The 25,782-nt window shown below is 40.0% G+C and overlaps 2 protein-coding genes across 3 annotated transcripts; both read left to right on the top strand.

Moving 5' to 3' along the window:
* The first annotated feature begins 421 nt into the window (after positions 1–421).
* On the top strand, positions 422–21,063 carry LOC308101672 (E3 ubiquitin-protein ligase TRIM39-like). Of its 2 annotated transcripts, none has more exons than XM_080451109.1 (9): positions 422–468; positions 16,214–16,461; positions 16,501–16,518; positions 16,861–17,148; positions 17,709–17,804; positions 18,470–18,703; positions 19,094–19,238; positions 19,363–19,389; positions 19,758–21,063. In XM_080451109.1, exons 2-9 carry the CDS (start codon positions 16,216–16,218, stop codon positions 20,297–20,299), a joined length of 1,596 nt encoding a protein of 531 aa, XP_080307235.1. In that variant the 5' UTR covers positions 422–468; positions 16,214–16,215; the 3' UTR covers positions 20,300–21,063. The 2 variants fall into 2 exon arrangements, with proteins under 2 accessions (XP_080307235.1, XP_080307236.1); XM_080451110.1 differs by lacking the exon at positions 422–468 and adding an exon at positions 13,169–13,284.
* On the top strand, positions 7,574–10,798 carry LOC308101399 (uncharacterized protein; the record flags this gene model as incomplete). The annotated part of the gene is made up of 5 exons (XM_080450822.1): positions 7,574–7,661; positions 7,749–7,855; positions 8,503–8,612; positions 9,600–9,672; positions 10,766–10,798. Exons 1-5 carry the CDS (start codon positions 7,583–7,585, stop codon positions 10,796–10,798), a joined length of 402 nt encoding a protein of 133 aa, XP_080306948.1. The 5' UTR covers positions 7,574–7,582.
* Positions 21,064–25,782: the final 4,719 nt, after the last annotated feature.

Below are 25,782 nucleotides of genomic sequence, written 5' to 3'. Positions count from 1 at the left end.
TAGGATGCATTGCAACGCCGCATTGCAACGCATCGTGAGCTTGTAGATCTGCTATTTTCAAAAGATTTGTATACATTTTATACATTTGAAAAGTTGTGAAATGGGACATTCAGCATAATGAGTACTTCTACTTTCGGTACTTTAAGTATATTTTGATGCCAATACGTTTGAATTCCGGACTTTTACTTGAAATGGAATATTTCTACATTGCGGTATTGATATTTTACTTAAGTACAACAGTTACTTTTTCCACCACTGTGTACACACCCAGCAACAGACATACCCTGAACTGTATTTCCTCTGAGAGTGACGCACCCCGCTCAGAAAAGAAAGTATACTGGCAGAGCCTTTACTGGGAAATGAAACTCTACAGAGAAACAATGAACAGCTGTGGAGCAAAGAGCAGGAGAGAGAGAAAGGAAGAGATCTAAACAGCTGTTCCTATCTGACCCTCTCAGCAGCACTAAGGTAATAAAGATGTCATATCCTAATTTAGTTTAGTTTAATCATGTTAATTATGTGTTAAGAAGTAACATATTTTATGAAGATGATTGTGTTAATCCATTAAACCGAGAAAGCATCTGTGTCATTTTAGATTTTAGCTATATATATATATAGCAACATACGTTTTTCAGAAAACTTTTAGGATTTAGAACAGTGTGTGGTTTAGAACAGTGGTTCTCAAAAATAGCAGATGTACAAGCTTACAGCGAGCTTGCATCTGTTATTTTTGAAATATTTTAGAAAAATCTTGAAAGTTTTTGAATATTTATATATTCTTTAACTTAAGTCTTCTCTTTTGGGTCTCCTGGCAAAACATTTTCAGATGGGGGTCCGCGTTGCCAAGTACATATCATTTTCGGGGTCCTTGGCACGAAAAAGTTTGAGAATGACTGGTTTAGAAGGCATTTGTAGAATCGGCCTCAAGTCTTTGGGTTAAATATGCTAAATTCTTAAAATAAATGTGTTTACAATAACTATAGCTATAGCATACAGGCAGGAATAGATTAGCTGGGGGGGAGGGTTAACTACGATGTATTTCTTAGAATAAGTTAGAATGAATATGTTTATTAAGCATTCCTTATCAGAACAGACACATTAAAAGCTAAGCCACAACTTGCTTGGTAATTAATGCATGGACAAAAAGAAGAGTACGACGAGAAGATAGAAACAAAGCAGAAAACAATGGAGAAAGGGGAGGAACAGGGAGGGTGTCAAATGTTCTAAATAAAAAGAATGAATCATGTCACCACTCACCAATGTTCAGAGAGAGAGAGAGAGAGAGAGAGAGAGAGAGAGAGAGAATGAGAGAGCGCAGTGTGGGCATACATTTTTACTTGAAATCAACTGTTGATCTGATCCTAAATCCAATCAAGGCATGTTACATTGAAGTGTCAGGTATGGACAAAAGCGTAATCAATTCCAAATGTCCTAGGCCTGGTGTTTCGGGCATCAACTCGCGAGATGAGAAACGGTAGAAACTAAGCAAAATAAGTTTGTTTGTTTTTTTGGCTGATTTTCGTTTTTTTCCATATTAACACAGTTCGAATGTCGAGCAAGCTTTCAATCCCAACAGATATCCGTTTTAACGTCATTAAATGGTTACATTTGTATAGTAAAGTAGGCTCCTATTCTGCTAGTCTGTGTGACTGTTTGTGGGTCCTGTGGGCGGAGAGTTTGGTAGAGAGTTGCTAACCCGAGAGGTTTCGATTGGTCATAGCTAGGCATTGTACTCCGGTTACAAGCCTAATCCCCGCCCATCAGTTTCGCTCCTCTCTGTGGTGGTGTAAAGTTACTAAGTACATTTACTCAAGTACTGTACTTAAGTACAATTTTGAGGTATTTTACTTTACTGGAGTAATATCCACTGGGTGAATAGTCAACCTGAGGCTGAAACTAACTTCACCACGGTGGACCCTGGTCCAGAGCGTTAGTGAGTTCCCTCTAACGCCCTGGAAGACTCAAGAGTAGTGAAAATAAACAAAACCATTTCGCTACTCACTGAAACAAAGGCTGTTTTGTGTTGTTGAAAGTCTATTCTCGGAGGTGGGAAGCCTCTCAGCACCCCAGCTACTCTGTAAAATACACTTTTTGGGCAGAAAATAAAATATGTCCGCAAGACGGAAATTATTTTGATTTACTCCACAGTGCCCTCTACAGATTTGGTTAATGGTAAGTTCAAATTGTCCAGATCTGTAGAGGGCGCAGTGGAGTAAATAAAAATAATCTCACTAACGCTCTGGACCAGGGCTAGGAAGTGGCCAGTATTGCGTTAGTCTTTTTCGGGACAGAATCTAGTTGTATAAACAATATAAGATTGTAGCGAACACAGCAGCTAGGTGAGGGCAGCCCCAGCTAAACAACAGGCCGCTCGACGTTCGTATGGAAGTATTTCACTGAAGATGTGGCCAAAACAACAGTGGAGTAACGAGGCTAGGAGCTTTAGCATTGTTAGCTCGTCGCCAAGCGTCATGGCAGAACGTACACCTGGTGTTTGCATTTCTCCATTTACAACTCGTACATCTACATAAACGTTCAGATTTCAAATATAAAGTTCTTATCTCATGACCACGGGTGTTATAATTATGTACGGGCCCTCATAAGTACCCGTATCTTCCGTATTGTTCAATAAAAAGCATTTTGATCCGATTGATGGCCATCTCCGTTTTTTTTTCAACTACGCGGCCGTATCGGTTGGGGGGGGTATTGCACTCCTGATACGTTATAACTCTATGAGAAAATGGCCGCCGATCGGATTAAAATGCTTTTTATTGAACAATATGGAAGATACGGGTACTTAGACCCACCCGAAGTGAATGGTAACATCCGTTGTCATGAGGTAAGGACTTTATATTTGAAATCTGAACGTTTATGTAGATGTACGGGTTGTAAATGGAGAGTGCAAACACCAGGTTGGAGTTAATCCAGGACCTAGCTTGTGCGTGTCTTTATCATTAGTAGGTAAACCTCGACTATAGTCGACTACCAGTGGGTCAAATTTAGTGGTGGAAGAAGCACTTGGTGGTAGCAATACCACAATATAGAAAGTAAAAGGCCTGTGCTCAAAATGTTACGTTCAAGCAAAGTAAAAGTACAAAAGTATTGGCATCAAAATATACTTAAAGTACCTAAAGTAAAAGTACTCAAATGTTTGAAAATAGCTGATCTACAAGCTCACAACACGTTGCAATGCGCATTGTGAGTAGAGCGGCTATTTTCAAATAGCCTATGTATAAAATACCTAAAAAAATGTACTTAAGTACAGTACTTGAGTAAATGTACTTAGTTACTTTCCACAGTAAAAATCTGAAAATGGGGGCGTGGTTAGAGGAGTGGCTAGGTTGAATAAATTACCCATTGTTCACGCCCATTACCTGGAGCTGAGAGGTGCTAGAAAGTGGAAATTCTTTACAAGGGAGTATCTCAGTTTAGACTATTAAAGATGACAAGATTCAAATGATCACATCTTCTTCAAATGTGTTCCAATTTCAATGAATGATACATCATATGAAAGCTTATATTCTGTACTTCAACAATCTGTAATAAAATGAAAAATGAAAAATGCCCCCTTGCTGCCTAAAGCACTGTACCCGCTCACCTATTAATTATTAACTCCCTACGATGGTGTAAGTGCATACCTTACGGGATGGGCTGTATTATGTAGTAAAGGTTATGTAACTGGTTATACCTGACATAACTATTAAACTTAATCTGTGCTCTGATGATCCAGTGAAGGCTTCCTCAGTCTCTCCCAGAGGATTATTTCACATCCTCTGTGTAATAACGGTTTCCAAATATCAACATATCCAATATAGACGCCCGACAAAGCCGGATGCACCACGGTGGATTCGAACCCACAACTTATGTGGTGGTGGCCAGGGATTTTTGTACTTGTAGGGTATTTTATAGATGAAATACCTCACTTTGTTCAGTCAGACCAACAACCCATGGAATAAAGACAGACAGACTCAAGAGCGCTCAGTTTTACGTGCTACACGGAGAGAGTCAGTCTAGCATCCTGCTAGACCCCAAAAACCTTCTGACTTCTCGTCTCCGTGAGACACCTTTATTCAACATATGTGGTTTCATAACATATCATAAAGAGGAACTAGAAGGCTGTACGAACAGGTTTCTGTTTGCTCAGTGTGTAATGAGTAATGTCCTCCAAGACGTGGCTTCACAGCGTATATAATGTGTACATAGGTCAAAGTACAACATGTTAAGGAAGCAAGCAATTCGTGTTAAGAGGCCCCATCAGGGGCAAGCATATGTCATGATTAGTACAAGTAAAAACACAATGTGAGTTACATACAAATAGAAAATATAAACTTTGATCCCTAACAGTACTTTTTCCTCATGCCTGTTTGCCATTTATTACTGATTTATACTCTGTCTTACACAGACGGAGCTAACTGGCCATGGTTCGAACAAAGAGTCTCCAAACGTGCCACTGTGGTTGGTCCAAGTTACCACACATTAAAAGCTAAGCCACAACTTGCTTGGTAATTAATGCAAGGACAAAAAGAAGAGTACGACGAGAAGATAGAAACAAAGCAGAAAACAATGGAGAAAGGGGAGGAACAGGGAGGGTGTCAAATGTTCTAAATAAAAATAAATAGCAGATATACAAGCTCACAACATGTCGCAATGAGATGCGTAAAGAGAGATTTGTCATATAGAAGTACAGGGTTTAAGTGGTTAAGAAAATGTCGCCCACATCCTCAGTTTATTAACTGTTAACTGTTCAGTTTAAACTAGAACAATGAACTGATATGTCCATAATGTAGATTTACATCATCCATCCATCCATCCATCCATCTTCTACCACTTATCAGGAATCAGGTCGCGGAGGTTCCATTAAAATGCAGAATGTTTTATAGGCCTAGGGCTATAAAATTAAGATAGGCATACAGTAGCCTACTAGGCTGGCATGGCCAGGCAAATCTTTTTTTGTTGCACTGGCTGATTCGTCTGGTGTCCAGGCTAATAGCCTACAACAATAATACACAGGCTGACGTTGGACAGGCAGGTGCTCTGTACTTTTATAACTTTTTTTTATTGCATCTTGTCATCACTACAAGGCGTTGTCTGTCTTCATGATGTCCTTAGTCTTAGCTTTGGTTCAAACTAATTTATTCTGACTGGGGAAAATGTCAGTCTCAAAAGCTGTCATGTCACCACTCACCAATGTTCAGCATCGGTGTTTTATAATCTAAGCAACAGAATACTCAAAAAGACAGAATACTCAAAAAGACTACAATTGTGTTTAGGAGAACAGATGTCATAATACATCAATGTGTGAGAGTGAGTGAGTGAGTGAGTGAATGGGAGAGAGAGAGAGAGAGAGAGAGAGAGAGAGAGAGAGAGAGAGAGAGAGAGAGAGAGAGAGAGAGAAGAGAGAGAGAGAGAGAGAGAGAGAGAGAGAGAGAGAGAGAGAGAGAGAGAATGAGAGAGCACAGTGTGGGCATAAATTAATTCACCGGCCTATTTACTTTACAAAAGCGTAATCAATTCCAAATGTCCTATTATAAAGAGCCCTTCATTAATTATTAACTCCCTACGATGGTGTAAGTGCATACCTTACGGGATGGGCTGTATTATGTAGTAAAGGTTATGTAACTGGTTATACCTGACAGAACTATTAAACTTAATCTGTGCTCTGATGATCCAGTGAAGGCTTCCTCAGTCTCTCCCAGAGGATTATTTCACATCCTCTGTGTAATAACGGCATCCAAATATCAACATATCCAATATAGACGCCCGACAAAGCCGGATGCATCACGGTGGATTCGAACCCACAACTTCTGTGGTGGTGGCCAGGGATTTTACCACTGTGCCACCCAAGCGATTTATTTGGATTTAATGCTGACTTAGTTTTGTACTTTTTCCTCATGCCTGTTTGCCATTTATTACTGAATTATACTCTGTCTTACACAGACGGAGCTAACTGGCCATGGTTCGAACAAAGAGTCTCCAGAAAGGATGCACGCCAAAGGTAGTGAGCATCCCACAGAACCAGAATCTTAAAGCCAGAAAAGATGAAGATTTTCATGATATCTGCACCCCTGTGAAGGATGGTGAGTGTGTTGTCGTGTGACAAGTAGGGCTGTCAGAATTATGACATTTTAATTGACGATTAATAGTCGCTCAAATGATTGCGATTTAACGATTTAATTGGGTTTCTGTCGTTGAACATTGTGAACATTATGAATAGAAATTGCATTTCTGTTTGGGGTTTAAGTTTTGTAAACAAAAGTTACACAGGGCTGATATGACAAATAACTTGATAATATATATTTAATAATTTTATATGAATAGTGGAAATAGCCGATCTACAAGCTCAAAACGCGTCACATGGGGTCGCGTTTTGAGCTTGTAGATCTGCTATTTCCACCATTTTTGAAAATGTTTTCGGCTATTTTCTAATGGCCAAAATGTATATAGGGCTAGCATGTTTTGTAATAACAATCTAAATCTACTAAGTAACTAGTAACGAAAGTTTTCAAATAATTGTAGTGGAGTAAAAGTACCATATTTGCCTCTGAGATGTAGTGGCGTATAAGTAAAAGTACTGAAAACTGGAAATACTCCAGTAAAGTGAAGATACCTAGAAAATTGTACTAAAGTACAGTACTTGAGTAAATGTACTTAGTTACTTTACACCACTGACGGCAGATAGGCTATAGGCTATGTATGAAATGGGTATACTAAGTTGTCAACCTGGTATGGTTAACCCGTTAAAACCGGGAAAGCATAGTGTTATTTTACATTTGAGCTATATCGTCTCTGTCGGGTGGAAACCTCATTATGTCCAAAACTGTTACTTTTCACGATTAAAATTCAATACGCGTTTCGATCTTGTGGATCTGCTACTTTTGATGCTTTTGTGTGACACTGTAGTATGATCAAGTAAGGCGTTAATTTACAAAGAAATATAGGTTTTTCATAAAACTGATTTAGAAGACATTTTTTAAATCGACCTCAGGTCTTAATGGGTTAATTAACTTGTGGGTGATATGTCCACAGAAACAAACAGAATTTGAACATTTACTGTACTATTATTTTGTTATTTGAATTCATTTATTTACTCCTTAATTATATTTTCAGAAATAATTGTAAGAACATGCCACTGTGGATGCTGGTCTGATCTGACAACCTACCATGGGCTGAGAACCCACCAGGGGATGATGGGATGCACACCCAAGGGAAAAAGGATTCCAGAGAGAGACCAGCACCTTTACATAAATTATAAGAAGGAGGCAAGTTCCTACTAATTTATTTGTATACATTACTTGTAAATCCAGTGTTATCCTTTAATCATTTCTGAAAATACATATGTACTGTACATCCAACCTTTATGTCATCTTTGTTAAATGTATTTAAATCTTCCATCCAATCCATTATTTATTCTGTAACACTACCCTTTTTATGTTATTACCTCTGACTGCCTTTTTGAGATGTTTAATAGTCATTTGCTGTAAATAACTGTCAAGAAGGAGGTAAGTTCCTGCCTTAGGAATTATGGACTAATACATTTTCATAATTTATTTGTAATTTTGTTGTTGTTCTTTTTATTATTATTATGGATCAGAAAGCCACTGGGTTACCAAACACAGACCTCAATGCTACTCCACATGAGAGCAGAAAGGAGGATCGGATGAGTAAGTAATATTGATTCATGAAAGATGTAATTGGATGTTATCAAAGAAGAGATTTTCGACAACTATCTAAGGCATTGATTCTTGCAGGCATAGAAGACCTAAATGCACATTTTCAATCTCCGCACCATCAGAGAGCCACAGAAAGATCATCAGAGACTGTTCAAAGGGCACTTTATTTCGACAATGACGATCTGGTACAGTATGGCATGTGCCTTGTTGGTCCTGTTTTTTAGTTTTTGTTTAGTTTTTTAGACCTGTGAAGAATGTTTAACTTACTCTCTCTCTCTCTCTCTCTCTCTCTCTCGCTCTCTCTCCATATATATATATACACACACACTATTTACCTGTATTTGTGTTGTAAAACATACTTAAGTGGCTACATTGTATCCTCAGCCGATGAAAACTAAAACTGTTTCTCATTTTAATCAGGTCTAACAAGATTTACACACTCTCACACCCCAAAATGCAGCCACATTTTTTTTAAATGACGGCTTCAGCCGACTTAGCGCCGTTCGAGTTAATGTCCCAATGGGGACAGAACCGTAACTCATATCCCCCCTAGTCAACATGTGCCGTTTGTTCCTTTTGCCGTCTTGGGAGTGAGAATGCGTTGAACAAGACACAACACACAATAATCTCTTTCCTTCTAACCATGTACAGTATTCTGTAGTTTTAAACAACACACACACCATCGATGCACACATGTGCGTCATGCTGCGCATGCTGTAGTTACATACTTCTTTCCATTATCTGTTTGTGTGCAAGGCAGGGCGTAAAAACAAAGCTTTAAAAAAAAAAAAAAATCTAGAAAGGAGGATTTGAACATCACTGTGCCTTTCAGGGAGACCTGGACCGCAAGGTGTCAGAGTCAGAGATCAGAGCCGTGTTTGACGAGGTGATCAAAGTTGTGAAGGAAGCACGTCGCGAAGCCCTTCGGCCTGTGAAGGAGAGGTTTGTCCTGCGTGTGTGTGTGTGTGTGTGTGTGTGTGTGCGTGTGCGTGTGCGTGTGCGTGTGCGCGTGTGCGTGTGCGTGTGCGTGTGCGTGTGCGTGTGCGTGTGCGTGTGCGTGTGTGTAACTCAGTGAGCAGAGCATGGCACTGTCTAGCACTGTGCAATTTGTTGTTGAGCTCATGGATTCAAGTTCTCAGTCGTGGCGACTGAGAGTCCATACACGCCAGCATGTCTCCTTTGAAAGCATGTCGCGCACCGAAAATAGCAGATCTGCAAGCTTCCAACAGCTTGTAGATCGGCTATTTTCGGCCATTAGTTATTTTTTTGAAATGGTCAAACTAGCAATTGAATACATCTTTCATGAACATGAATGGTCTCAGAAATGTCAAGACCTGATGCCGGTTCTAGTAGTTCTCAAACTTTTCCGTGCCAAGGGACCCCCATCTGAAAATGTTTTGTGCCAGGGACCCCCAGACGAGAGGATTTGTGTTAAAAAAAAATATATATATTAAAAAAAATTCAAACACTTTCAAGATATTTTCAAAAATGTGCAGTGCAGCACATGAAGCGCTATGAGCTTGTATACAGTACTGCTATTTTTGAATAGCCAACGCAAAAATCTAAAATGACCTTCCTGGTATTAATGGGTTAAGAAAAATGACTTATTTTCTATCAATTACACACCCCATGAAGCCTTGAATTCATGGATATTTTTTTGTTTATGTCGCATTCCTAAACCATTAATTTGATGACCGGCGGAAAGATGCTAATGTCTCCGGTAGGAGACGCAAATTTGACACTGAGTCTCCTACCGGAGCCGCCGCCAGTCATCAAATTATTGGCTTAGGAGTGCGACAAAAACAAAACAATCTCCATGAATTCAAGTCTCCGTGGGGTGTGTAATCGATAGGAAAAAGGTCATTTTGGGGGTGAACAATCCCTTTAAGTGCTCACCAAAAGTCTTGTTTTCTATGTTATGATACACAGGGTGGAGAGAGAGGGTGATGACCTGACCCAGGGACTACAGAGAGAGACTGATCAACTGGAAAATACAACACAGGTGAGATCAAATCAAACACACTGACAGATACAGTATGAGTGTACACGCACTCTATTGCATTGGTTCTCAAAGTGGGGTCCTTGGGGGGGAGGTCCCCACAATAATTTTAACCACTTTAACCATTATTTTATACTTTGGTTATTCAAAAACAGCATATCTACAAGCTCATATATAAGCTCATATATAAGCTCATGTGCCAGGGATTTTTAAAAGATAGCAGATCTACAAGCTCATAGCGCACCTCGTAGATCTGCTATCTTTTAAAAATCCCTGGCACAAATACATATCATTTTGGAGGTCCTTGACATGAAAACGTTTGAGAACCATTGCTCAATTGGTCTATCACAGTAACTAATTTGGAGCATTGGCGCCACTTTGTAGAACTATAGTATATTTTTAAATAATTTCTAATCTTTGTAAACACACACACACACACACACACACACACACACACACACACACACACACACACACACACACACACACACACACACACACACACACACACACACACACACACACACACACACACACACACACACACACACACAGGTGGATCTTGATGTCTCCTTCTCCTTTGGTTCCCTGAGAACCACAACGTCAGCCATGATGGAGAGAATTCAACAAAAACTGGAGAAATTCAATTCTATCTGTAAGTTATGCGATTGTATTAGATAGTTTAATTGACAGCAAAGAATCTGATGAATTTGAATATGTTCATATCACTGGACTTCTTCTTTGTATGGTACATGCACTGTTAATATACAGTAATATACACCGAAAATAGCCCATATACAGGGTCTCACTGTGAACTGTGAACTATTTTTTGCAGAGCGTTAGCCTATTATGTCCATAATAGGGTGGCTAGGGTTTATGTCGTTAAGTAATTAAAGAGGGGATGTGTGAAACAAAGTCATTGTTGTTTACTGTTGTGTTTTTCTATGTCACACACAGTGGCTGTGAAGCAGGGGCCAGACACCGCTAACAGCCAGTTTATTGAGGAATGAGAGGAAAGAAGTGAGAGATAGAGCTAAAAAAAAGAGTTCAAACCAGGTTCCCCCAGGGGTCTACACGTGGCCACTTTGTGGTGAAGATGAAGAAGAAGAAAAAGAAGAAGAAGAAGTGAGAGTCGGAGGTGAACAAAAGAAACTTGTGGCCTCTCCAAAGAGATGCATGTATTATTATTAGTATACTATTGGTGGTTGATCTACATGGCGTGTGAGCTTGTAGATCGGTTATTTTCTGTAAAGAATTTTCGTGTGAGGGAAAAGAAAGAGGGGCCTTGTATAGAACCCTGGGGTACCCCGGTTTTGAAATCCAGTCAACTAAGTATATATAGGGGTTAAGTGGTTCAACCCTATATACATTGTATGTCAAATAGCAAAAACAGGAAATCTACAAGCTTACAAAATATTGCAGGTGAGCTTTTAGATCTAGTACATTTTCGCCGAAAGTTTGCCTATTTTCGCCGAATCTTCATACATTTTTGGCTAAATGTTAAACAGGTCTTGTGACCCCTGTGAGCTGTCGCCTCACAGCTGGAGGGTCCTGGGTTCGATTCCTGCCGGGGACGCTGGGGACGTGTTCTCTCCTCCGCGTCATCAGTGCCCATACCCTAGGTGGGGTTGGCGAAAGGGCCTTTCTGTGTGGAGTTTGCATGTTCTCCCTGTGTCCCCTAGGATAGGTACCCTCACAAAAACATGCAGTAATCCTGGTCTCTATACTGCCTCGAACATGGTCAGCCGGGGCGCCTGGAACTGGTTGGAATAATGTGTTCCTTCCACGCGCTACGTCTAACCAGGGAAACTCCCCCCTGTCAGGTGATAAGAAGTGGCTAGCTCTCATGCATTGAAGGAGGCATGAGCTCGGCTCTAGGCTCTCCCTAGGCTGGCAGAGGGAGTGTAGCGCCCAGGATTACTTAGACAATTGGCACTGGGTGAAAAAGTGGTTTACAAAATCGTGGGATAAAAACAAGAAAGAAAAGTTTGAATCATGTTTCTATGTAACACAATACCAGAGTATTGTGGTGGGTTTGGTTACTTTTTTGCTCTGATATACTGTATACTGTATACATTAATATTGTTGATATGTGTACTATTTGTCATACAGATTTAAGCCAATTTATACTTGCAATGTAGACATCTATTTTCTTTACATTTAAACCAGCATAATGTTGGATATTAACATTCATCTCACCAATTACTTGTTGTTATAGAGATTCTTATATTGTTTCACTGAAGGGTCGTTTTCTAATAAGTCTAGATAGGACTCATTGTATTACCTATACAGGATTCATCAGTGTTGGTTTAAGATTCATATACTGTTTGTTCCCACAATAATATACTTTTTATGTAATATAAATAAACATGTATTTGATACATTTAATATATGAAATATGGTCATTGGCCTCCATTATTGCCATAGTGATACATGTACAAGGTAGTATAGAATGTATAGGTATGTTTGAATATGTTTGATGCCGGACTGAATGGCATCACATACTGTATTAAAGGATCGGATGGACTTGGTTTTAAAGAATTCTCAACTTCAACTTAATTGTCACATCACAGGTGTATAGGGGTAAAGAAGTGGTTGAAATGTATTTGTCGTACAAGCTCCCATCATATACAGTTTTCAAGAGGGGAAAATAATAGAGACAGATATGAGCAGAGTAAATATATATACTGTACATACGAGGCATTGTTTAAGATAATGGCAATGGAATGAGACAATTCAAATTGTAGCAGATATAGTAAATGGTGCATTTATTTTGCACCTTGATCCAAATTGCTTTACAATTTTCTGTACATTCACCCATTCAACTAGGTTCAAAGTACATTTAATCTCCTTCAAACTGCCAGTGGTGGAAAGTAACAAAGTACATTTACTCAAGTACTTTACTTAAGTACAATTTTGAGGTACCTTTACTTTACTAGAGTATTTCAAATTTTCAATACTTTTACTTCTACTCCACTACATCTCAGAGGCAAATACTGTAATTTTACTCCACTACAATTATTTGAAAACGTTTAGTTACCTGTAGTTAGTAACTGTAGTTAACTTATAGATTTTGGTTATTATTACAAAACATACATTAACCACTTCAGCCCTATACATTTTGGCCATTTGAAAATAGCCGATCTACAGGCTCACAATGCGTCACATCGCAACGCATTGTGAGCTTGTAGATCGGCTATTTTCAAAAGATTTTTATAGATTTTATACATTTGAAAAGTTGTGAAATGGGACATTCTGCATAATGAGTACTTCTACTTTCGGTACTTTAAGTATATTTTGATGCCAATACGTTTGAATTCCGGACTTTTACTTGAAATGGAATATTTCTACATTGCGGTATTGATATTTTACTTAAGTACAACAGTTGAGTACTTTTTCCACCACTGTGTACACACCCACAGACATACCCTGAACTGTATTTCCTCTGAGAGTGACGCACCCCGTTCAGAAAAGAAAGTATACTGGCAGAGCCTTTACTGGGAAATGAAACTCTACAGAGATACAATAAACAGCTGTGGAGCAAAGAGCAGGAGAGAGAGAGAAAGGAAGAGATCTAAACAGCTGTTCCTATCTGACCCTCTCAGAAGCACTAAGGTAATAAAGATGTCATATCCTAATTTAGTTTAGTTTAATCATGTTAATTATGTGTTAAGAAGTAACATATTTTATGAAGAGGATTGTGTTAATCCATTAAAACCAAGAAAGCATCAGTGTCATTTTAGATTTTAGCTATATACTGTAGCAACATACGTTTTTCAGAAAACTTTTAGGATTTAGAACAGTGTGTGGTTTAGAACAGTGGTTCTCAAAAATAGCAGATGTACAAGCTTACAGCGAGCTTGTACATCTGTTATTTTTGAAATATTTTAGAAAAATCTTGAAAGTTTTTGAATAATTATATATTCTTTAACTTAAGTCTTCTCTTTTGGGTCTCCTGGCAAAACATTTTCAGATGGGGGTCCGCGCTGCCAAGTACATATCATTTTGGGGGTCCTTGGCACGAAAAAGTTTGAGAATGACTGGTTTAGAAGGCATTTGTAGAATCGGCCTCAAGTCTTTGGGTTAAATATGCTAAATTCTTAAAATAAATGTGTTTACAATAACTATAGCTATAAGTCTAGAAGTTTCATCATGAGGCCCCAAGTGACCATTTTAATTACGTGTGACACCGTGACCGACCGCAGTTCAATTGTTCTATTTCATGAGTTGAAATGTATGTATGAATGTAATGTTCATGTGTCTCGGACCTAGCCTAGTTACGTTTGTCTTGTCAATAATACAGTGTTGCTAGTGGCATGACTGCAAGGTGCATACAGGCAGGAATAGATTAGCTGGGGGGGGGGGTTAACTACGATGTATTTCTTAGAATAAGTTAGAATGAATATGTTTATTAAGCATTCCTTATCAGAACAGACACATTAAAAGCTAAGCCACAACTTGCTTGGTAATTAATGCATGGACAAAAAGAAGAGTACGACGAGAAGATAGAAACAAAGCAGAAAACAATGGAGAAAGGGGAGGAACAGGGAGGGTGTCAAATGTTCTAAATAAAAAGAATAGCAGATATACAAGCTCACAACATGTCGCAATGAGATGCGTAAAGAGAGATTTGTCATATAGAAATACAGGGTTTAAGTGGTTAAGAAAATGTCGCCCACATACTCAGTTTATTAACTGTTAACTGTTCAGTTTAAACTAGAACAATGAACTGATATGTCCATAATGTAGATTTCCATCATCCATCCATCCATCATCCATCCATCCATCTTCTACCACTTATCAGGAATCAGGTCGCGGAGGTAGCAGTTCCAAGCAGCCATTAGGCTACCATTAAAATGCAGAATGTTTTATAGGCCTAGGGCTATAAAATTAAGATAGGCATAGCCTACTAGGCTGGCATGGCCAGGCATATCTTTTTTTGTTGCACTGGCTGATTCGTCTGGTGTCCAGGCTAATAGCCTACAACAATAATACACAGGATGACGTTGGACAGGCAGGTGCTCTGTACTTTTATAACTTTTTTATTGCATCTTGTCATCACTACAAGGCGTTGTCTGTCTTCATGATGTCCTTAGTCTTAGCTTTGGTTCAAACTAATTTATTCTGACTGGGGAAAATGTCAGTCTCAAAAGCTGTCATGTCACCACTCACCAATGTTCAGCATCGGTGTTTTATAATCTAAGCAACAGAATACTCAAAAAGACAGAATACTCAAAAAGACTACAATTGTGTTTAGGAGAACAGATGTCATAATACATCAATGTGTGAGAGTGAGTGAGTGAGTGAGTGAGTGGGAGAGAGAGAGAGAGAGAGAGAGAGAGAGAGAGAGAGAGAGAGAGAGAGAGAGAGAGAGAGAGAGAGAGAGAGAGAGCGCGCAGTGTGGGCATAAATTAATTCGCCGGCCTATTTACTTGAAATCAACTGTTGATCTGATCCTAAATCCAATCAAGGCATGTTACATTGAAGTGTCAGGTATGGACAAAAGCGTAATCAATTCCAAATGTCCTATTATAAAGAGCCCTTCATTAATTATTAACTCCCTAATATGGTGCATACCTTACGGGATGGGCTGTATTATGTAGTAAAGGTTATGTAACTGGTTATACCTGACAGAAATATTAAACTTCATCTGTGCTCTGATGATCCAGTGAAGGCTTTCTCAGTCTCTCCCAGAGGATTATTTCACATCCTCTGTGTAATAACGGCATCCAAATATCAACCATAATGTTCAAAATTGAGCCTTGAGTATGCTTATTAAACAGGTATTGAACTCTTATCCACAAGACCATTCTCTAAATTATATCAGTAAGTAATAAAGTATTGCATGCATGCAGTGTGGTCAAACATATCTTCCGGGGACCCTAGACATTTCACTATTATTTAATTGACTAGAAATGATCCAATGAGAGAATGTATAAACATGACTACTGTGTTCATTCAGGTTTTTCGATATTCACTGTTGATCTACAGTATATAGGCAGTTATGAAATAACTTCCCAAAAGTTTGGGAACCATGAGACAAAAAATATTGTATATTAATAATAACAATAAAAATAATAATAGCTCAGATTTATATAGGACTTTTCTAAGTATCCAAAGTCGCTTTACACAAAGAAAAGGAAGGAACCAACTTAGTGAAATGAGAGCGTGAATGAGTGTTTCGGCAGCTGGAAATGTCAGAGAGGGCCAGATGCAGGCGATATTCCTAAGGTAAAAAGGCAGTTTTGGTGAAATGGTTTATGTGGGGGAGGAATGAGAGGGTGGAATCGAATATGACACAGAGCTTACGGACGTGGGTGGAGGTTGTCACCGTGGAGCCGTCGATGTTGAGCGTGAAGTTCTGGGTAGAGCGGTAGCCTTGGATCAAGACGGTCATCGGTCATATGACAGTCTTGTATCAAGGCTAGGTGGAGCGGATGAGGGGGTCCAGCCAATGATTAACATTTCCAATTTATTGCAGTTGAGTTTGAGGAAGTTCTTTTGCATCCATATAACCTAACCTCATTGTGCTCTATTTCACCAGACATGGCCTCTTCTTCTCCCAGATCGTCCTCTGTGCCCGAATCTCTGGAGCAGCACCTGACATGCTCCATCTGCCTGCAGGTGTTTGAGAACCCTGTCACCTCAGCCTGTGGCCACACCTTCTGTAAGGCCTGCCTGTCCTGCAACGCCAGGTACAACGACCGGTGTCCGCTGTGCAAGAAGCTCCCCAACGCACCGCTAGACGTAAACATCATCCTGAAGAACCTCACAGAGGACCTGAAACAATCCAAACAGCTGAACAACTTACTGAAAAAGGAAGAGGAGTACGCCTGTGCAGCTGACGAGGTTATTATGGAAAATATTAATATCCAGTCAGGGTGAAGTCTTGACAATTTATTGAAGAATATTCAAGCAGAGAACCAGCATCAGACCTCCTGGCCTGGGCTGACAGCCACTTGGGGCAGAAGCCTCCTGAGGTCATATTGGACACCTCTTATACCCAGAGATGTTATCCTAAATGGTCATATAAAGATATTTGCTATTCAAGTGACAGTACAATCAACACTGTCTCACTCCCCAAAAGGCATATTGTGACTTAGTGCCCAAACGTCAACATGTGCCTTAAAAAGGGGGCAAATAAGGCATCTGTTGACTTTTTTTTTATTTGATTTTACTTACTATTATAAGGTGCCATGCGACGTGTGTGTCGGCACGAAGAAGCTCAAGGCCCAGAAGTCGTGTCTTGTGTGCCTGGCGTCGTTCTGCAAGGTGCACCTGGACGGTGTCCACTCGGCGGCCAGGCTGAAGGGCCATAAGCTGGTGGAGCCCATGGACAACTTGGACGAGAGGGCATGCCAGACTCACGGGCGCCCCCTGGAGGTGTACAACAGGAAGGAGAAGTGCTGCGTCTGTGTGCTTTGCATGGACGAAGGTGATGATGTCGTCTCCCTAGAGATGGAATGGGAGCGGAGGAAGGTAATGTAATGGATGGGGTGTTATACTGATACTGTATAAGTACAGTACAATGTATTAGAGCCTGACCGATGCCAGATATTTTGGGTCCGATGCTGATCCCGATTTTGGAGTTGAAAAACTTAATTTGTATTTCTGTGTTTCTATTAGAGAACATTTAACTTATAAGCAAAAAAAATAATAATAATGTGTGTATTAAATGTGAATAATTATGGGAAAAATAACAATGAACTTAAATTATACAATGAACAAAGGAAATATAAGATACCGATATCATCCAACAGGTCAAATAATGGCCCATACATTGGTCTGGGTCTACAATATTAGCTGATACCAAAGATAAGATGTTTATTGTCACTGTATGGAACAGTGGAAAAGGACGGATGACATGCAGGACAGATCACACAGACCAATTTCAAACATAATGAACTTTGGTTTGTGGTATGTGTATGAACATGGTGATACTTCATTTAGTGTCAATATTGATTTGCTGTACAGTATGTACAATGTAACATACAACTTCATGTGATGATGATACTGCCATGTATGTTTGTGGGCCACAGTCTGAGCTTGACGACACTAAGACGGAGCTGCAGCAAAGGATCCACAAGAGAGAGGAGAAGGTGAAGGAGATCAGTAAATCTCTGTCTGACCTCAAAGTAAGCTTCACTTTTTAAGGCTAGTTTATACTTAGCTTATATTTAGTTACATTTCCATGTCACGCCCCAGAAATTATGCATTTTCAACTGAAAACAAATCTCGCAAAACAAGACTCGCTTAGACACTCGCTCAGTCAACTGAAAATAATGAATGACTTTGAAGTTCAACCTGATTTGATCAAATAGTGAAACCCTGAAAATTATGGTGAATGGACTGTATTTATTTTGGACTTTTCTACTCTTCTGACTGCTCAAAAGGACTTACAATGTATATGTCTCATGTTAAACCACACACACACACACACACACACACACACACACACACACACACACACACACACACACACACACACACACACACACACACACACACACACACACACACACACACACACACACACATACACACACACACACACGCACACACGCACACACACACACACAGACACACACACAGCGGATGCATGCAGCCATACAAGGCGCAAACCTGCCCATCTGAAATAGGTTATATCGATATTAATCAAATCGGGAACCTTCTTATTTCCAGATGACCCCTTTACATCCTGAGCCACTGTCAAAGCACCAAAGAGCGCGATTCTGCAAAGGAACGAGCAAATAACACATAATGAAAAAATATAAATAAAATATTGTTTTCCCACTTGTAGGACCAGCTGGATGGTGAGTGGTGGTCGATCGAGGCTGTGTTCACAGCTATAATGAAATCTGTAGAGGACGCCCAGCATAGAGCTTTACGTCCTCTGGAAGTAAAGAGACAGGCTGCAGAGGAAGAGGCAAAAGAACTCACAGACGACTTGCAGAAAGAGGTCAGCGAGCTCAAGAAGGCCATCGCTGACTTGAATGACCTGTCTGCCTTAGAAGATCACATCCACTTCCTTCAGGTGAGAGTTTGGCCTACGATTCCGCTGCCTTTAAGTAAGCACTCATTGAAATCATCTCAAATAATATCATCTAATAAATAGATAGCATGTTATGTAGACAGATGCCAGGTTCATTTGTTTGTATAGTTTCAATGTACAGATTCTTGTTCTTGGTTTACCTATGATCCTAGATTACAATTTCTATGCATTTGACTCGTGTTTACCTTGCTTATTGTAAATCGCTCTGGATTAAGAGCGTCTGCTAAATGCCTACATTGTAAATTGTAAAAAGGACATAAGGTTTTTAGTTATAATATAGTCCATCCATCCTTCCACCACTGTCTGTCTGTCTGTCTGTCTGTATGTCTGTATGTCTGCCACTATTTATCTTTCTGTATCTCTGTCCGTCAGACGTACCGGCCTCCAGGTCAGGAGGTCGACCGAGACTTGACAAAAGTAGCTGTTGACACCACAACGTCCTTCGGCACCATGCGAACAATCATGGCTGCCATGATGGAGAGAATTGAGCTGGAACTGGAGAAACTGACCTCCATCGGTAACATTAACTTAAACTTAACGTTCAATTAGTAAAGTCAGTGAGGGAGTATGAGTAAAGATCAGGATGGAAGCACAGTAACCGATAGTATGACAATAATGATTGCAATTGTTTTACTTCACAGAAATCCAGAGGGTTCCACAGTTTGCAGGTGTGTTGTATTCATGTATTTATTCATTTACTACATAAACCCTATAATTCTGCTTACTTTGTTGACCGGAATCCCCCAGGGTTCTATACTGGGCACCCTCCTTTTTTCCCTCTACAACAAATCTCCCTGTACATCAAATCTCTTCACCAAAGATAGGGTGAAAATAGACGATCTGTAAGCTCATAAAGAGTAGCGTTACGCTGCGATGTGAGCTTGCAGATCGGCTATTTTCACTGAACCTTTGCCCCCAGAATAGGGATGCTAGGGTTCATGTGGTTAAAATACCTTAAAACAAAATACAAACATATTTAGCATTCAACAATGTATTGTATCGAGTGCCAAAATCTGTTTCCATATTTGGCTTGCAGTGGACGTGAAGCTGGACCCGAAAACGGCACACGCACGTCTTATTCTGTCCGACAAAAAGACGCAAGTGAGAGACGGAGGTGAAAGCGAGGAAGTCGTGGAGGCTCCAGAGGGATTCGATGTGTTCGCCAGTGTCCTGGGTATGGACAGCGTAAACCCAGACAAGTCATACTGGGAGGTGGACGTCGGCGACAAGACAGGATGGGACCTGGGAATCGCCCGCGGTGACGCAAACCGCAAGGGGCAACTCCTTCTGAATCCAGACAATGGTTACTGGGTAACCGTCCATTATGACGACGAGCATTACGCGGCCATGACGCTCCCGCCGACTCGCCTGGCCCTGAAAGAGAAGCCCCAGAAGGTGGGGGTGTTTGTGGACCGTGACGAGGGTCTCGTGTCTTTCTATGACGTGACGGCCGGCTCACACATCTACTCTTTCACAGGGTGTTCGTTCGGTGGCGAGCTGTACCCTTATCTCAGTCCACACCTGAGACAAGATGACAACAACGCTGAACCTCTGGCCATTTCTCCTGTGAAACTTTAGATGAAGAATCTTCTTTGTAATTTACTGTAAGGGCCCCCGCCGTGCCCCTGTTAGTTCCCTCCTTGTGTTAACCATGTTTTCTCTCTCCCCCTGGGTCTCCTGTATTAGGGTCTGTGCAAAACTGCAGTCCCTGGTTTCCAGAAGGTAGCATACCGGTTATCTGTTCTAGGTCACTTTCCCGTAGCTTTGTTTGATTGGCTTGGCACAGATTTGAAGCGCCTACCCATGCATGATGTACAAGTACAGTACACCCCCTGGACATGACGCTAGTACTGTATGTCGCAGGGACTTGCCCCCTCTGCCTTTTGTCATCCAGTACAGCCCGGTTGAGACTTTGAGCTTATTTTTCCCAAGAACCTAGTCTGGTCCTCGATTCTTCCTCATCTTTCCTCTTCTGTCTAAACTGCGCCCCAGATGGCTTATACATTTTTATTGCAATGAACTGCACCTCACTCATAACAATGAAATAAGTGTTAATATGTTATTTGATTTACTTGGATATAAATCAAACAATCAGTCAACAAAATGATATCAATGAATGAATTCATTATTTAATTGAATTTCTTTTCATTTCTTTTCATGCTTGTCAATTCACATGAAACAATAAATGTGGACCATTTCACCAGATTTGCGTGGTTCCGTTTTGTGGTGAAACGAAACAAATTTTAAAAAGGTGTCTAGCAAACCATTAAGGCACCCCAAATCACTGGCTTTCCGAATCGGTTTTCCATGAATTACATTTGAATCGCAATACTTAGCCTTGTTCAGACTGCATAAAACCAGGAAATCTGGAATCAGATTTTAGCCTTGACTAACAAGGCCTAATACTGTACATGTTATTAATATTTCGTTTTTACAAAAATATTTATGTATTGGACATAAGATATTTCATCAGTCAGATGTAAAACACACACACACACACACACACACACACACACACACACACACACACACACACACACACACACACACACACACACACACACACACACACACACACACACACACACACACACACACACACACACACAGTGCTTGTCACATACTTGTGCGGTGAGAACCAAAATGTAGGACAGCCAGGCGGAATAGTGTTCAAAACCCATGATTGGGTATTTTAATACAGGTGAACATAGACATCACAGACAAACTGACATGATGCAACACAATCAATGACCCGACAAGGACTAACTGGGGAACAAGACTAATATACACATGAGGGCTGATTACACATGATTGTTGGCTGGGAAAGACATGAACATAGACCCAAGAAAACTAGAAACTGCACATAACAGAAATACAAGACCTGGACAAGACAGGCAAAGTCTGTAACTTTGACAGTGCTACTGTAGTAGAACCATAGAGGTTCCTAAACTAAGCCAAAGAACCAATAGAGAACCTCTAAAGAACCTTTTAAAGCATATTTCATCATATTCAAGGGCTTTTGCACAGAAATGAGACAGACTCCAGTCAAAAAATTAGAGCACTGCAGAGGGAAGGTGTGTGTGTCTTTGTCCAGCTGGCGCTCGTTGACACTCGTTAATGTTATTGGCATCGAGGCAATTATGCTTCTGCACTGTCAATTAGGACAAAAAAAAATCCTTAACATCTAATCTAAAATTAGTGGGACTCACCAGTGAGTCACAGGACTCACTTCATTGAAAACAAACAAAATCACTGTATTTTATTAGATGTTACTGTATATGTGATGTTGTTTCCTGACAATTACTTGACTTTTGGTGAAAAAGCCAGCATATATCGGTATCGGTTCATATCGGTATCGGAAAAAGTCAATATCGAACATCCCTACTCTTTACTGATAATAAAATGCTTTTTTGTCCAGCTCATGAATTTAGCCTGTGATTAGTGAGTAACAAGTAAGAAAAAAAACCTAATCTTAACCCATGGAATGGTGCATGAACCCTATAGAAAAAATAAGACTGGCACATCCGCTGGACGGCAGATGCAGGACCAACAGTGGAGTAATATAAAAAATAATAGAAGTTTGCACACTGTAACTTGTAAAAAGCTCCCAGTGGTGCATGAACCCCCACCACTATTGTGTGGGGTGGATCTATCATGGACCCACCACGCACAATAGTGGTGGTCCCCAGGTTGCTCTTAGGTCCCTGGGTCAAAATCAGTTGAAAACCCCAGTTTTAATGAACCATACAGGGGCTGAACAGGTTCTTTGTATGACAGTGGTGTTATACTAACCTCAGATTGGGTTTAAAAACATTGTTGTGGAAAAAATGTTATACAGTTTCTTGCTTCTCTGTCTGTGTGTGTGTGTGTGTGTGTGTGTGTGTGTGTGTGTGTGTGTGTGTGTGTGTGTGGAAAAAGGGCCAAACTGACAGGAATAGGTCATATGACTCTCCTAATTAGGAAAAAGACAATTTCCCCCAGTTATTTTTTTGTTTTAATAACATGTCAATTGTAATCAGAAGCCTTTTGCACACTTGAATAAAATCTCAGTGACAGGCGCATTGGTGGAGTAGCCGCACACACACAGATAAAAGAATAAACACCTGCACGCCATATTCAATTACTCGATAAAGAAGAAACTGTTGATTCAAATATGCAACATTTTGGTTCTCCAGGCATCTGAAGAAGGTCTTTGAACAAAACGTTGCATTGTTGAATCAACAGCTTCTTCTTTATTGAGCAATTGAAGACGATGGGTGAGCTGTCTATTCTCTTTAATTTAAATTCTTTAAACTAATTGAAAGCCGCTGAACGTGTTATGGCTGTCTTCGTCTCCCCAAATGCTCATTTCCTCGTCAAGACCCACATACACAGTGTCTCCTTTCTCCAGCTCCAGGGCCACCGAATTGCTACCGTTGTCACCAAAGTCACCCCCAAAGACGTGGCCAGGGCTGGCGACGATGTGCTCCCCTATATGGGCGGCGGTGGTGGCGATACGGTCACTGTTCTTGAAAAGTGACAGGCCACTGTGGGCAGACTTCCTACTTCGACTGTGATAAAAGAAAGCAAAGAAGTACACTCCTCTTTCAGGTGCTGTGAAAATACCTGTTGAATGAAACACATTGTTAGCCTTTTATTTCTGACTTATTTTGTTTTCGGTCTTGATCAACTGCTGTTTGGTGACCGTTGATGAGTGACGCACCTCACAAAAATAATATAGGCCTACGTGTCTCCTCTTTCTTGTAGTGCATTACTGTCATTTTGAGTGGCTGATTTTGGTCATCTTTCAGGTCATATTTTTTCCAATCTGCGAACCTATTCGGTTAAAAAATTGTGTTTTCGCCCCTGGGGACAGCGCCTCCTTTTTTGTGTGAAAAAAAAAAGAACTCTATGGAGTGTTTGTTCAGTAACAGGGGTCTTTCCCAGCTCTTTAGTAAACAGAAGGTCAGGATATCAATTTCATCCTATCAGGAGAGAGACCCCCACCTCCATTTTTATAGTGTTCCAGATATATAAATAAGCTCACAACGCCTCGGAGCGTGAGGCGCTGTGAGCTTGTAGATCTCCTATTTTTGGCTAATGTTGCCCTCAGAATAGGGTTAGGGTTCAAGTGGTTAATGTAAAAAAAGAAAATCCTACATTATCAAACAAAGATTTGGCGACCCCCCTGTAGTAACTCTGAGGACCCCCTAGGGGTCCCGGACCCCCTGTTGAAGACCCCTGTTGTCAGGTATTGTGAAATGGTTTTGTCCCAGTGACAAATGTGGGGTCACTGTGACTCTTAAAAGCAAACTGTTCTGTTTTTGCAGAGCAAGATAAGCAAAAGTCATTCAAATAAGCCCAATATTTGCAGACACAAATAAAAGCTTAAATTTAAGGCATTGCGCCACAGCTCCCAGAATTAACCCATTTAGACCTGAGGCAGAATCTAAAAACACCTTCTAAATCTTTTTTTTCTGAAAAACGTATTATAACTTATAAACTTAAACTTATTATTATCATGTTGATGTTGCTATATGTCGTTGTTGTCGGGTGGAAACCTTGTATGTCCAAAACCGCTCCTTTTTTATTATTATAAAAAAAACGATTTAAAATAGGGTTTTAATGGGTTGTGCGCTTGTAGATCTGTTATTTTTTTCACTACTTTTGTGTGACACTCTTGTATGATGAAGTGAGGCTTTAATTTACGGGGGGAAAAAACATACACAATTGTAATTTGGAGATATAAGGTTTCTGCCCGACAGTGACGATATATAGGAACAACTAAAATGACACAGATGCTTTCGCGGATTGAAAGGTATAACAACATATAGCCTTTCCAGGTCTAAATGGATTCATTGTGAAAAATAAAAATAGCCAAACACAGAGTTGGGACACTATGGAGTTTAAGTTGAAGTTGGCAAAGTTAGGAGTGAAGCGATTAATCAAATAATGATCAACAGAACATTATTCTGATCTCATTTTAATAATCAATTTAGTGTTTTGGTAAAGCTTGCCTTTTGTTCCACAAATAAATATACTACAGTATTTCATGATAAAACAATGATTGACAGATTAATCAGTGATGCAAATAAATGTACCTTAAAGGGCAAGACCACTTTGTTAGAGGTTTGGGTTGTGTAGTTACCTTGCCATTATGTAACTCCAAAGGTGGACAAGAAATAAAAAATAATTGCTCCATTGATTAGAAATTATTATGAAAATATGCTCCTCATTGACTTACATTGTGCGCTGAAACAGCTCTCAAAGTCACTCTTTTAGCACATAAACGGACGCAAACAAAGTTGATTCAGACAATATAGAACATCACCAAACCCAGTACTGTTTTATTTTTTTTATAAAAATGTTAACTTCCTGTTGATTTTGCTATTTTTATGTAGATGAAAACCCGGACTGGATCCGCAGATCCGGATCCGGATCTTCAAATAGTAAAATCAACAGGAAGTTGACATTTTTATTTAAAAAAAAACAGTACTGGGTTTGGTGATGCTCTGTTTGCGTCCGTTTACGTGCTAAAAGAGTGACTTTGAGAGCTGTTTCACCGTACAATGTAAGTCAATGAGGAGCATATTTAGAATTATCCATTTCTAATCAATGGAGCAATTATTTTTTATTTCTTGTCCACCTTTGGAGTTACACCATGGCAAGGTAAATACACAACCCAGACCTCTACCAAAGTGGTCTTGCCCTTTAAATCACCTTTGTTTGCGTCACCTTTTGTTTACATGCTAAAAGAGTGACTTTGAGAGCTGTTTCACTGTACAATGTAAGTCAATGAGGAGCATATTTAGAATTATCTATTTCTAATCACTGGAGCAATTATTTTTGATTTCTTGTCTACCTTTGGAGTTATACCATGGCAAGGTAAATACACAACCCAACCTCTACCAAAGTGGTCTTGCCCTTTAAGGGCAACACTAAAATGACCGTTTACCTTTCTCTTTATTGTAGGCATCGGCAACATTGACGAAAACCTTTTTATAGATGAGAATGGTGTCAGATGGGTGGGGCCCGACATCTCCAGTTGCACTTGTAGGGTTACCTGCACTAAAGATAGCTGT

The sequence above is a fragment of the Gymnoscopelus braueri genome (assembly GCF_963280865.1).
Source record: "Gymnoscopelus braueri genome assembly, chromosome: 15".
NCBI classification, from domain to species: Eukaryota; Metazoa; Chordata; class Actinopteri; order Myctophiformes; family Myctophidae; genus Gymnoscopelus; species Gymnoscopelus braueri.
Note: the sequence above shows the minus strand (reverse complement) of the source record. Positions and strands in the feature narration are given on the sequence as shown.

What these genes read in the sequence shown, in the direction of transcription:
- LOC308101672 (XM_080451109.1), top strand. Translation starts at nt 16,216, where the DNA reads ATGGCCTCTTCTTCTCCCAGATCGTCCTCTGTGCCCGAATCTCTGGAG. An exon ending in AATCTCTGTCTGACCTCAAA is followed by an intron (nt 17,805 to 18,469) that starts GTAAGCTTCACT and finishes TCCCACTTGTAG; the next exon opens with GACCAGCTGGATGGTGAGTG. An exon ending in GGAGAAACTGACCTCCATCG is followed by an intron (nt 19,239 to 19,362) that starts GTAACATTAACT and finishes TTTACTTCACAG; the next exon opens with AAATCCAGAGGGTTCCACAG.